Raw genomic sequence first — 13,523 nt, 5'->3', positions numbered from 1 at the left:
CTGTCTATCCACTATACCCTTTCATTCCCTTGTCAGTCAAGAATCTATCTAACCAGCCCTAAAAATATTCAATGACCTTGCCCCTGGAGGAGCCGAGTGGCCTATTCCTCCAACTTTGTATGTTTGCATGTATGTTCATCATGTCACTCAAGTATGATGTAACCTGTGACAAAAATGACAATACATCATGGCACAGTTTGGGAAAACATTTTTCACTTACAAATTTTGAAGACAGCAAGTGCTTTGAACTTTATCACAGTTACTTAAAAATTTGAAAACGAAACTCTAAAACTGGTCATGAGTTTTAAAGTGCATCCAGTTCATGGAGTTTGGAAGAAATATTTGACATTTTGTTTTTGTTTATCTAACCAGTGTCATCATGTATTACTACATATAAGAAGAATCCTCCTCCAGTTCCACCACGGACTACAATTAAACCATTCATCTCGATCACTGCCCAGAGCAGCACTGAATCTGCTCAAGATGCATATTTGGATGGCCACACCCAGAGGGGTGACCTAAACAGCCAGTCAGGACTAAGTAATTCTACAGAAAGTTTGGACAGTGTCAAAGCCTTAAATGCTGCTATTGAAGCTGCGAATGCACAGGTTCATGGACCTTCTGACAGCCAACAGCACATTGACAGCACATCAGCAAATGACAAGGGAATCCTGCCAGCAGAGGAATCAAAAGGGGATGTTTTGAGGAAAAACAAGTGTTCTTCTGTCGGAATACAGGTGGAGTATCCCTTGCTACTTAGTTTAATTGCGGAGAGGATGTTGTTGTAAGCAATGTTAATTTTAAATGGGTTTATACCTCCATTAAAGAATTAGGGAGAGGAATTTAATATCTAGTCATTTGGTAGTATAGAACTTGAGTAATGCTGAAAAAAAAGACATGCTGTCTAAGCTTTTTGCCTTGCACTCATCAGGACAGACCGCAAGATTAACAACAGTAAAGGGAACAATAATTTATACTGCATGAGAAGGGAGTGCTGATTGATAGAGGCATTGTCATGGAGAGTGCAGCAGGGAACAGTTAACTGCCAAGCTTGTGTTTAAATTCAAACCAGGCAGGTCGACTCTGATTGGTCAAGGCATTGCCATGGGGAATGAGCCAGGGAATGACTTTCCCCCAAGCTTTTGTTTAGTTGAAAAAGGTGCTATGCGTGGACATGCTCCTTCTGTCTGTAAAGGACAGTTATGAATGCTAGAAGCCACATATATTCACAGACAGGGCTTTTGAGTGGGCGGCATTTCAAATGAAGGGGATGGGTGGGGTGGTGGCATGGAGGCGGTGGGGAATACGGAGCCCTGTAAAATCCAGCCCATGATGTTGGTGTCTGAGGAACCTGGCGTTGCTGTGATAAATAACTTGGAGTCGTCTGCACTTGAATCACAGTTCCTGCAACTACTTTTTAACTGTGTGAGAACTCATTGCCACTTTTTGTGCCGACTCAGTTTGTTTGTTTGAGGTGTAGATTTGCTTACGTACATAACGTGAACATGGACACGATTTTTCATAATCAATGACCAAAGGGCTATTTAGAAGTGCTATGTGCACTCTTTAATCCATTCAAAGTTCTGTCATGTATTCAGTTATATACGGCTTGAACAATTGGAAATATCACGTCACCACAGTTAGCTTTTCTGCTGCCTGGATACTTTAAGCTGATTTCAGGTCTCCATGTACACAATTCTGGATTCATTCCAAGGCAAACTGCTTTTGGCTGAGTGAAGTCACAACCATTGCTTACCCCAGGATATTTACTTTATTGTTGAAATTACTTGCAACAAAGTCATGTTTTACCGATTTGATAAATGTTGACCTTAAGCTAAATTGTTTGTTTAAGGTAGGCGAGTGTTTCTGATACATTGTATATGTGTATGTGTGTGTGTGTATATATATATATATATATATTTGCACCTATATAGTTTGATTGTTACACTACTTACTAAAATGTAGCTCTACCAAAAATCCCTAGAATAAATAAGACCTGTGGTTTAATCCTTTTCTTCCTGAATGGCTGAACCATGAGCAGAATTTTAAGGCCCCTCCCGCCAATAGGATCTTCATGTCCCGCCAAAGTCGATGGACTTCTGAACAGCTCACCGCATTTTCCAGCCCCGCCCTTGCTGCCCATGACTTTCAATGACACATTTGACAAGCCTTTAAGATACTGAACAGGCTAACGGTATTAGCTTTTGTAGAAACCATGGTGGTTCAATCGCTTACGAGCTTACATTTAAAACATTCATGGAGAATGATAATACTGCTAACTCTGTATTCATATGTACTAACTTATAATAAATATAATTGAAGGCGTTGTGGTATAATGATGCTTTTGATTAGGTATTCCTTTGCTTATTATTTTACAAATGAGTTTGTGATGTGGCAATACTTTCTTTCCTTTTCACAGTCAACCACAGTGCAGCTTCCTGTTTCTAGAAAAATGAAATTAATTGCTAAAAGATTAGCAAAACATGGGCATAATTGAATTAAAATGACTAGCTAAATTATTCTTTCTCTTTTGCTCTTAGGTTAACGGACCTGAACAGCCTGCTTTAGCGAATTTCAATGCAAATAAATTCCAGTCAGTAGGAGTTCAAGTGGAGGCGGAGAAGTGGTAAGATTGAATCATTTCTCTCTTGCTTCATACAACTTAAATCACATACTGGAAATCACACTTCTTTATTGCAGTACAAACATCTGAGAACCACATATTTCTTGGTGGCTCTATAAACCATTAGACAACACCCGATCACAAGGTAAGTACAAGTGCAGAAAGTCATTTAGCCAATTGCAGCTCATTCATTTAGGAAAACCCATCACAGCATCCAGTTGTTAAATTATTCCAGAATGTTTGCCTCCATTACGCTACCTCATTCATCTTTGTCTTGTGAAATGTGTCAGCCATTCTGCACAAGTATCTGCACAGGAAAGTAGTGTTAGATGTGACTGAAAACAATGGGCAGAATTTTCCGTGCCCACTTGCCATCAGGCTCACAGCCCCTTGCAATGTCAGCATCCCGGCTTGGACCAGCCTCCCCCATGGTTCAAGCTAACAGTGCAGCCTTGCAGTGCGGGTTAGGAGAATGCCTGTGCCAGAACTGAGAGCACAGCATGCAGTCCAATGGGCAAAACTGCCACCAATCGGTCAGGTGTAGTGGGGCGGAGGTGGTTGGGGTTTCGGGCAGCCACACAACGCACTAAACTCTAGCTATCCAAGTGGTGGCCAGCACTCTCTGGGATGCGTTAAGGGGCCTTCAGACTTAACCAATAGAAGTTCGTAGTGCACCCAAGCAAACCAACGCATCTCTGTCTTTCATCCTGCAGAAGGAGTACATCAGGAGCATGGTGCGTGGTGAACCAGCTGTATGCCTCATGGCATACAGAGAGCAGAGACGACAGAGAAGACAACAACAGAGGCACCTGGCTTATGCAGAGGGAGGAGCAGCACCCTCAGGAAGAAGGGGGGTTGGGGCTCCCACACACACCGCTGAAGAGCCACAGTGAGCCATCACTGGTTGGTGCCTAACTAGACCCAGGGTCTATAGACGCTACCTTTCATTCCTGCAGACCGACCGCCAGTGTCACCAAAGACTGCGCATGTCTAGGGAACTGGTTGGTCACACTTGCCAGCAGGATTTGGCGCCACGGGGGCATGAAGGGCATCCACTGCCAGTGGGCCGTGACAGTGACAGCGGCACTCAATTTTCACACCAGTGGCTCCTTTCAGGGCTCCACAGGTGACCTCTGTGGGATATCACAAGACTCCACCCACAGGTGGAGGTCATGGATGCCATCTTCACAACGGGATACAACTTTGTGCATTTCACCGGGGACCCGGACAGCCAGGATGCAAGAGCGATTCGATTTGCTCAGATCTCTGGTTTCCCACGGGTACAGGGTGCCATCGACTGCACTCATGTGGCGCCCAGATCTCTGTCGCAACAAGAGGTCAACTGTATCAACCACAAGGGATTCCATTCGCTGAATGTGCAGCTGGTGTGCGACCACCACAAACATCCTGCAGCTCTGCACACGGTTTCCAGGAAGTGTCCATGACTCCTACATTGTCAGTCGGTCACAGATCCCTGACGTCTTCCAGGATCCACAGAAGCTACAGAGTCAATTCCTAGGGGACAAGGGCTACTTGCAGAGGATGCGGCTAATGACACCCATGTGGCAACCTCAGACTGCAGCAGAGGGTCATGCTACAATTCGCAGTTTGGTGGAGCAAACCATTGGGATGCTGAAAATGAGGTTCCAGTGCCTGGAATGGTCTGATGGAGCCCTGCAATATAGTCCACAGAGGGTGTCATGCATCATCATTACCTGCTGCGCCCTTTACAACCTGGTGCTGCAACAGGGAGAGGAAATGGCTGAGGAGGTGCAGGAGCTGGAGGTCTCCTCCAATGAGGAGGATGTTGACGGTGCTGAGCCTGAGGAGGACCTCAAAGGTGAAGATGGTGGCGATGAGGCCCTCGCATTGGCCAGATGAGGCAGGTACACACGAGAGGCCCTCATAGTTGCTAGATTTGTGGAGGATGATGACAAGCATGAAGTGGGGAGACACCATAAGATCCTTACATTGCTTCTATAAACGTTTGACTCCAGTCTGGCTTATGGCAACGCACATACCCTTTGTGATAATGCTCCTGTCATGGAGATGCAGTGGAGGCCACTAATGGTCACTCAATTGCAGGAGGATGATGACAACATGCAGCAAGGATACTCCATAGACATTCACATAGCCTCTGAGAAAGCCTGACTCCTGTCTGGCCAAGGGCAGCTCATTTGTGCTCTCTGATCAGGACATATCATGGAGACGCAGCCATGGAACTTAAAAAGTACCCTGATCCCCTGTCCAGATTCAGCACCAGAGCCTTTCAGGAGCACAGCATCACTGGTCACAGATGCTGAAGAGATGGGGGCTAACCCCCACCTTAAAGGTGCTGAGAGCACACAGAGAGAATGATGGAACTCTGTGACACCTGCCCAACACATTCTGGCAACAATGACAAGCACCATCGAAGTGCAGGCATCACTAATGTGTTCAGGGAGTGTGAGGCCGGACCATCACTTTGGTCTGAAGGCTGCACAGAGCACAGGGAAGAGGCCCTGGACTGAGACACCTGCCTTTATCTTGTGCAGAAAGGTTTTACATCTGAGTGACATGATCACTGCTCGTCAGAACAAGGAGCGTTAGGCAGGGAGACATTCTTGGGAGTTTATTGACAATTGTGAACATTATGTACAAGTGATTAACACCCATGCCCAGGCTGTGCAGCTACATCTTCTTAACTGCCCCTCTTCTACAGCTACGTTCATGGGCTGGGTGTCCCTGGAGAGGGAGCACGCAGTGTCCGCTGGCATCATTAAGGCCTTCTGTGCTCGGTGGGCACCGCAGGGACTGGGGTGCTTCATATACCCTTTTGATCACATTTTGATTTAATGTTGGTAAGTTTTGTCTTTGTTTTTGCAGTTTCCCTTTAAGGGGCTGCTTTTACTTTATCCCTGATTTTCTTAATTTAGTTTTTTAGACTCAAAAGTGTTACATCTTAACTGCCCTGTTCTGCAGCTATGTTCATGGCTGGCTGTCCCTGGAGAGGGAGCACATGGTATCCGTCAGCAGTGTCAAGGCCTTCCATGCTCTGTGGGGACTGGGGTTATCAAGCCCTTTAATCACATTTTGATTTGACATTGTAACTTGCCTTTGTGATATGTTTTTCTTTTGCAGTTTCCCTTTAAGGAGCTGCCTTTTACTTTGTCTATGATTTTGTTAATTTGTTTATTTGGTTAGACTCAAAAGAGTTACATCTTCTTAACTTTCCTAACCCTGCCACTACATCTTGGTGCTCCTCAGACATCCACAGAGGAGGTGGAGGCAGCCTGCTGATTGCTACGCCCTGTCTGTGACGACCTTGGCGGGCGTGTTCTGGAGGGCTGAGACCTGAAGGGCCCCAGCCTGCTTTCAGGAACCTGCTGTGTGGCAGCGGCACCCTCCTCAGCCTGTGGAGCTAGGGCTGGAGCTGCTGAGGTCACAGGAAGAGGGGATTCAGATGAGCTGGACACTCCGAAGTCACCTGGATGGGTGGCCCCTGGGGGGTACACCTGCTGATCTTCCTCCCTATGGATGCCCGAAGGCCCTTGGCTGACTCCTTGAGAAGAAGGGGTAGCTGGAGTGAGATCGGGCTGTCCCGCATCCCTATGGCATCGGAGATGGAATTCAGCCGGTGCAGCAGTGCAGGAGTGTCATTCTGGAACAAGGTCTCCATGGCAGCTGCCAGCCTACCAGTTTTGATCTTGGTGCTATGGCATCCCTGCGCTATCACCTCAGCCTTGCAAATCTGAGGAGTGCAGCGGAAATCCCTTCCTGATGTTCTCAAGCTTACCTTTGCAGCTCCAGCAACTGTGACATGACCGAGTCCAGAGGCTTCTCATCTGGCTCGGATTCAAAATCACAGAACTGTTATGTTGTCGAAGGAGGACCTTTCAGCCCATCGTGTCTGCACCAGCTCTCTGAGCGTTTTAACTTAGTACCAATCTCCTGGCTTTTCCCTGTAACCCTGCACATTGTTTCTATTTGAATAACCATCCAATGCCCTCTTGAATGCCTCAATTCAACCTGCCTCCACCACACTTCCAGGCAGTGCATTCCAAACCTTAACTATTTGCTGTGTGACAAAATTTTTTCTCACCTAGCATTTACTTCTTTTGCAAAACACTTTAAAACTGTGCCCTCTGGTTCTCAACCCATTTACAAGTGGGAACAGTTTCTCCCTATCTATTCTGTCCAGACCACTCACTATTTTGGAAACTTCTATCATGTCTCCTCTCAGCTTTCTCCTCTCCAAGGAAAACAGTCCCAACATCTCCAATCTTTACTCATAACTGAAGTGTCTCATCCCTGGAATTATTTTCGTAAACCTCTTCTGCACACTCTCTGATGCATTCACATCCTTCCTATAGTGTGGTGCCCAGAACTGTGCACAATACTCCAGCTGAAGTTTAACCAGTGTCTTATATAAGTTCATCAAAACCTCCTTGCTCTTGTACTCTGTGGCCCTTTTAATGAAGCCTACAATACTGTATGCTTTAGAAACAGATCTCTCTACCTGTCCTGCCACCTTTAATGACTTAAGTACATATACACCCAAGTCTCTCTGCTCCTGCATACCCTTTAGAATAATATCCTTTATTTTATACTGTCTCTCCACGTTCTTTGTACCAAAGTGTATCAGCTCACACTTCTCCGCATTGAACTTCATTCGCCACCTATCTGCCCACTCCACCAATGTGTCAACGTCCTTTTGAAGTTCTATATTGTCCTCCTCAGTTTACAATTCTCCCAAGTTTTGTGTCACCTGCAAACTTTGAAATTGTCCCCTGCACACGAAGATCTAGATCATTTATATATATCAGGAAGAGCAAGGGTCCCAATTCCGACCCCACTACAAACCTCCTTCCAGCCCAAAAAATACCCATTAATCATTACTCTCTGTTTCCTATCCCTCAGCCAATCTTGTATCCACGTTGCTACTGCTCCTTATATTCCATTACCTATAACATTCCTCACAATTCTGTTGTGTGGCACTGTATCAAACATCTTTTGGAAATCCATGTACAACATATCAATGGCCTTGCCCTCATCCACCATCTCTGATACCTCTTCAAAAAACTCCAGCAAATTAGTTAGACATGATCTTCCTTTAACAAATCCATGCTGACTCTTTCGAATCAATCTAATTTTTTTTCACGTGACTATTAATTCTATCCAGAATAACTGTTTCTAGAAGTTTCTCCACCACCAACGTTAAACTGACTGGTCTGTACTTGCAGAGCAGATCTTTACAACCTTTTTTGAACAAGGGCGTAATGTTTACAATTCTCCAGTCCTCCAGCAGCTCCCCCGAATCTAGGGAACATTGAAAGATAATTGCCAGTGCCTCTGCAATTTCCACTCTCCCTTCAATATTCTTGGATGCATCTCATCTGGCCCGGTGCCTTATCAACTTTAAGTACTGACAACTTATCCAATATCTCCTCCTTATCAATTTTAAACCCTTCTAGTGACTGACTCCTCTGTCACTCAGCAAATTTCTGGCCTCCAGCAGTCCTCCGAGTGCCGGGGACCTGGGAAGTCCCTGTTGCCCCCGGCTGTGGATCAGAAAGTGCGTGTCTCTGCACTGGGTGAAGGGTGAAGGGTGTGGCTGAGGCTGTGATGGGACTTCAGGGAGGGTTTCAGCGGATTCCACTTCTGAGCTTCCCTCGGGGCTTGATTGGAGGCCCTGGGTTGTGGACTCTCTTGGTTGTTTGGCAGATATGCCTGCAAAAGCAAGGAGAGATAATTAGTGCATGGCAGTGGCCTATGAAACAGGACACATCACTCACAGCATGGTTGTCTAATGGATGTTGCACTGCTGGTTCCTCACTTGGTTTCAGCACCGCTGACCTCACCGTCAGCACAGGACCGATCCAGCTCCTCACCGGCCAGCTGGAGGCTCTGTTTTAAAAGTCTGTGAGGACCTTGATTTCAGGCATTCCTTCAGTAGTCTGCGACCTCTTCTCTTGTTTTTGCCAGCTTGTCTACATGGATAGAGATAGAGAGACTGTAAACAGGATGCCTGCCAAGCCAGATGAGAAGTATGCCTGGGATGTGTGGGTGGTGAGTGGTCCCGTGGACAGGATGAGGACAATGAAGGTGTGTGGATTGAGAGTGAATGTCCCTTGAATGTCCCTGTGGATGTGTGATGGGTTTGTGAGTGTGTGGATTGAGAGTGATAAGAAGAGTGACTTATCCTGGCGGAGCGGAGATCATTCATCCTCTTGTGGCACTGGTTAGCTGTACTCTTCTGCAGGGTGTAGGCACTGACCACCGCTGCCATTGCCTTCCAAGCCAGATTGGTAATGTTATTGCCCCACCTGCAGCCAGAGCGGGGGTAGAGGACATCACGGCGGACCTCCAAAAGTTGCTCGAGGGACGCATCATTAAACCTAGGAGCTGCAGTCTTTTTGCCTTTCGGGGCAATCTGGTCTTCTGTGCAGTAGTAATGGGCCGGAAGCACTGAGGGTTGTGCGCGTGGCTGCAGTTTAAATATGGCGCCCGGCATGATGAAGCGACGAGCTGATGGCATGGCAGGCACTTGAGAGCCCACACGCCATGGAAATGGCGTGTTTCCCGGGGATGCATAATTAATCCGGCGGGTTTGGGATGATACAGTTTGAGAAGCTGCCATTGTGGCCAGCGGGTAAAACATCATTTTCCCTGCCTGCTACTGCACTTAGTACAAACCTGGGACAATTCCATCCAATAAAGGAGTTTGTAACTACAAAAAGGACCCTTAGTACTCTAAGTGTACCATTGTATTTATTAATTCTGTCATGGTTTATTCACTCTAGAAGTGACGTACCCCCTGGGCATAGTCCATCATCTCCTGAGACAGATGGATGCCATCATAATGATTTATACTAAATTAACTAAAATGTACTGCAACATAATTGGTGTATATTTGTCCCTTTAATAAAAATGCTGAAAGTGAATTTTAATTGCATGATTGCTGTTTCCTTTATTTGGCTACAACTTATTAATCGTATCGTATTGTTAATGCAGTTTATACCTCCATTTTTGTAATATCTGATTTGAAAAGGGGGATTAAAAAACACATATTTTAAAGCTAGACCTTCCAACTCCATGCTGGAAGAGTTAATTCCAACTGCTTTGCAACATTCTCAATTACAGGGTGAAAGATTATGGATTTTGTGACCTTCTACTGCTAAGCCTCACAGTTGCTTATTAACAAAATTTGTTTACAACGAAACATTTCCAGACAGCCAAGGGTTTTTTGTAAGTTCTCAGATAATTGCACCATCCATAAAACTGCTTGAAAATTTGCCTAGAAAAGAATACAAACCGGGCATCTTGCACAATATTAGTAGTGCAGTTTCTACATACTGAAAATAAACCTTGTTCAACTACTTTACATGGAATACTTATGAACACTTCATGTCGTGGGATGCCTGTGAGCAGTTACTATTGTTTTACTAGTTACATTGTTTAAAGGAATTCTCCTAACTATGACCAGAAACAAGCAGAACTTCTGCTTGTAAAAGAAGCGAAGTGGATGCCACATTATGCAGAGGGATCAAAGAGGTAAACTTGCTTTCATTGGAAAGAAGAAAGTTAAGAACAGACCATTTGAAGGTTGTTAACGTGCAGGAGGAATAGGTAAATTCATGAATTGATGAATCAATCATGAATCAACTATTTAACTAAACTGCGAACACAGAGTTAAAGGACACAAGTTTTAAAATAACAGCAGCACATAAAATCGTCTCGTACCTTATCATTTTTCCTTTCATAAAGATGCGTGAAATAGACTGCCATCAAAAGTGTTGTATTGCTGTAGTGATTAAATGCTTCAAAAGGTCTAAGGAGAAGTCAGACTGAGTTGATTAGCTCTCTCTCTTTGGATCAGTGTGTCTCACCACACCACATGGTGTATATATATGACTCACCAAACCACACGGTGTTCATTCTCACTGAGATATCCCCGCAGCTATTGTGGTGAAGTTCAAAGTCCAGTCCATTCTGCAATCCCAACAAAAGAATGCAAGGTGACAAGTGGCTCAGTGTTATTTAGAGCACATTATAGATTTGTGCTCTAAGGCTCATCTAACTGTCTTTGAGATCCTGACCCCATCCAAATAACATACAATATACAAAGAAGAATATTTATGGGTTGTTGTGGATGCAGTTTAATATTCATCTCATTGCTATTTGCTGGGACCTTGTGCACAGTTTGCCACATTTGTTTACATAATCAAAATTAATTCTCTCTGAAAAGTGCTTTGGATCATTCCTGAGAAACATGGTAAGTTGCTATATGAATGTAAGTTTTTAGTTTTATTTATTGTGTGTGTATATGAAAAGTTCTAAGTAGATAAAATATAATTTTTATTAAGAATGAGGGACTTGCTAGGCCATTTCAGAGGACAGTTAAGAGTTAACCATATTGCTATGGCTCTGGAATCAAATCTGGAATCACTGTATTTGAATTTAGAATTTTAATTGTTTTTAAATAAAGCTTTGTCAAGTTTGTATAATATATATAAATTCTACATACAGAATGAACCATTCCACTCAACATACATTGAAAATTCTAAAGTCATGCTTCGTCAATAGCTAAACCTATTTTAAAAGTGTCATTTTTTATTGTCAGTACCAGTTATGTGCATAGGTAATGCTGTAAATGACCTATTTAATTTAAATCTGTCACATAACAGTAGTTGAGTGTTATCCTCCAGTTTTGTTAAAAGGCCAGGAATTTGTTTGGGGGAGTGGTAATGCCACTGGACTAGTGATCCCGAGGCCTATGCTAATGCTGTGGGGCACGTGTTCAGATCTCACCACGGCAGCTAGTAGAATTTACCTTAATCAATAAGTCTGGAATAGAAAGCGAGTCTCAGTAATGATGACCATGAAGCTATCATTGATTGTTGTAAAAAACTATCTGGTTCACGAATGTCCTTTAGGGAAGGAAATCTTCTATCCTTACCTGGTCTAACCTACATTTGATTCCAGATCCACAGCATTATGCTTAACTCTTAACTGTCCTCTGAAGTGGCCTAGCAAGTCACTCAGTTCAAGGGCCATTAGGAATGGGCAACAAATGCTAGCTCTGCCACTGATGCCCACATCCCATAAAAGAATAAAGAAAAATCAAAGTGTCTCTGGCAAAACTAAGTCTTTCCCAAGTGGACCATGTTAATAAAAGGTAATTCGTTAAAATTAATATTTCTTCATCTAAAAATAAGAGCTCTTACTGCAGTTCTAGGAACATACTGGACATCTATATTAAGAGGCCCATCACAGAAAGATCAGCCACTGGCTGACAATCATTCTGTCCCTAATCTGTCAATGCTGTGGAAATACACAGAAATTCTGCGATTTCCCTTTAACCTCTTTGGAGAACCAGTCAACCTGTTCTCAGTGGCAATGATTTCCCAGAGCTTGTCAAGCATTCCCACTCGTTGAGTGATTTCAGGAAACTTTGTGACCTCCACACCACCACCCGCAGCCTACACTCAGCTGAGCAATGTCTGAAAACTGTTGGCCCCTCGCTTCAGCTGAGCAATTTCAGAGGTTCATCCCTCCCGCAGCCCCATTCCCTACATGAGAGATTCTGCAAAATTGTTTTTGACACAGCAAGCACCCCAGATCTCACTAAACTACTGCCACTAATCACTAATGTCTTCTGCTTTAGAGCCAAATGAGCAGCACACACGTCTGAACCTGTATGTTCTCCCATTGCTATTAGTGTTCACAGTTTCACAACATTGACATTTTCACATTTCAAAGAAGTGTAGCTCAATTCCCCACCACTCACACCCCCTTCACAAGAAAGATATCCTGGTCATGTGGAAATGAAGGGTATTTCACATCCCACCCCATGCTGAGGAGGATATGTAGGATTGGTACAGAGAAGGCCAGCTTGTATCTCCCCTTCTTTAAAAAAAAGCAAGTCTGAGATGGTGGAAAAGGTTAGCTAACCCCAGTTCCCCTACCCTGAGATGATTCCAGGGAGTAATCATAAGAACCGAATACTGTCTTCAGCCAGAATCCACATGCTGGGTGACGATCAAGAGGAGGAAGTCTGGTTGTTTTATTTTGTTGCCCCTCAGTAGCGTGAGGGCACTGGGTCAATAGTCCTCACCCTATTTGCAGCTGAGAATCAGGTAACCTGGGATATTCCTATTTGGTGTAACTCAAACTTGGCAGTATGCTGAGCCACTACGTCCACCTATAACACGTTTAGTACTATCAACTACAGTATTCAAGCACCACAAAAATCGCCTCTATATCAAACTGTTTTGTTATTTCTATTCTGTTGAAGCTTTCGAAGATTTACACGGTCAAACAGTGTGACAGCAGCAGTACAGGCTGATCTGGATGACCAGGAAAATTCAGAAGGCTCTTTAGGACCCCAGGAAGTGGCTTCAGGCCCATTGTTAAGGCAGTTCTCCAAAGATGCAAGTACATCCACAGCTAGCGTACTTGGAGTGGAAGGAAACCATTTGCAGGCCTGTGCGCAGGAGAATGAATTTGACTCAGATTTTGATCCTTCTTTTCTGCCGCCACCGGAACCCTGGATTGACTCTGCATCAGAAACCAAAGTAGAAGCAGGCAAAAGATCAGTGTGTGAAAGGGATGGGCGATGGTTCATGAAGTTGCTTCAAGCTGAAAAAGAGCGAATGGATGCCTGGTGTCAACAAATGGAAAAAGAAGAACGAGATAATGATCTTCCTGAGGAAAGTAAGTGTATAGACTTTGATAGAAAATCTACATTAGATAACTCTGGCTCCGTATAAAACAAACACATTTTACAGATAGTTTATAAAATGTATCTAATGTTACCTGTTGTTTATCTGTGGAGGTGAATATTCTCAATGCTACTCTCGCTCTGTTGCCAAACTTCCAACAAAGTTGCAGGAGGAAAATCTACATGGACAATCGCTAC

At 44.1% G+C, this 13,523-nt stretch overlaps 1 protein-coding gene across 1 annotated transcript in view; it reads left to right on the top strand.

The window, feature by feature from the left end:
• The window catches only part of LOC121279420 (disks large-associated protein 1-like), a 253,428-nt gene that overhangs the window by 186,674 nt on the left and 53,231 nt on the right, over window positions 1–13,523 (top strand). Inside the window, exons 5-7 of the mRNA XM_041190652.1 lie at window positions 373–737; window positions 2,541–2,626; window positions 12,900–13,318. Coding sequence (XP_041046586.1) covers window positions 373–737; window positions 2,541–2,626; window positions 12,900–13,318 — 870 coding nt within the window. The remainder of the gene's footprint in view (window positions 1–372; window positions 738–2,540; window positions 2,627–12,899; window positions 13,319–13,523) is intronic.

The sequence above is a fragment of the Carcharodon carcharias genome, chromosome 6 (genome assembly GCF_017639515.1).
Source record: "Carcharodon carcharias isolate sCarCar2 chromosome 6, sCarCar2.pri, whole genome shotgun sequence".
Classification (NCBI taxonomy): domain Eukaryota; kingdom Metazoa; phylum Chordata; class Chondrichthyes; order Lamniformes; family Lamnidae; genus Carcharodon; species Carcharodon carcharias.
This window is presented reverse-complemented; position numbering and strand designations above follow the sequence as displayed.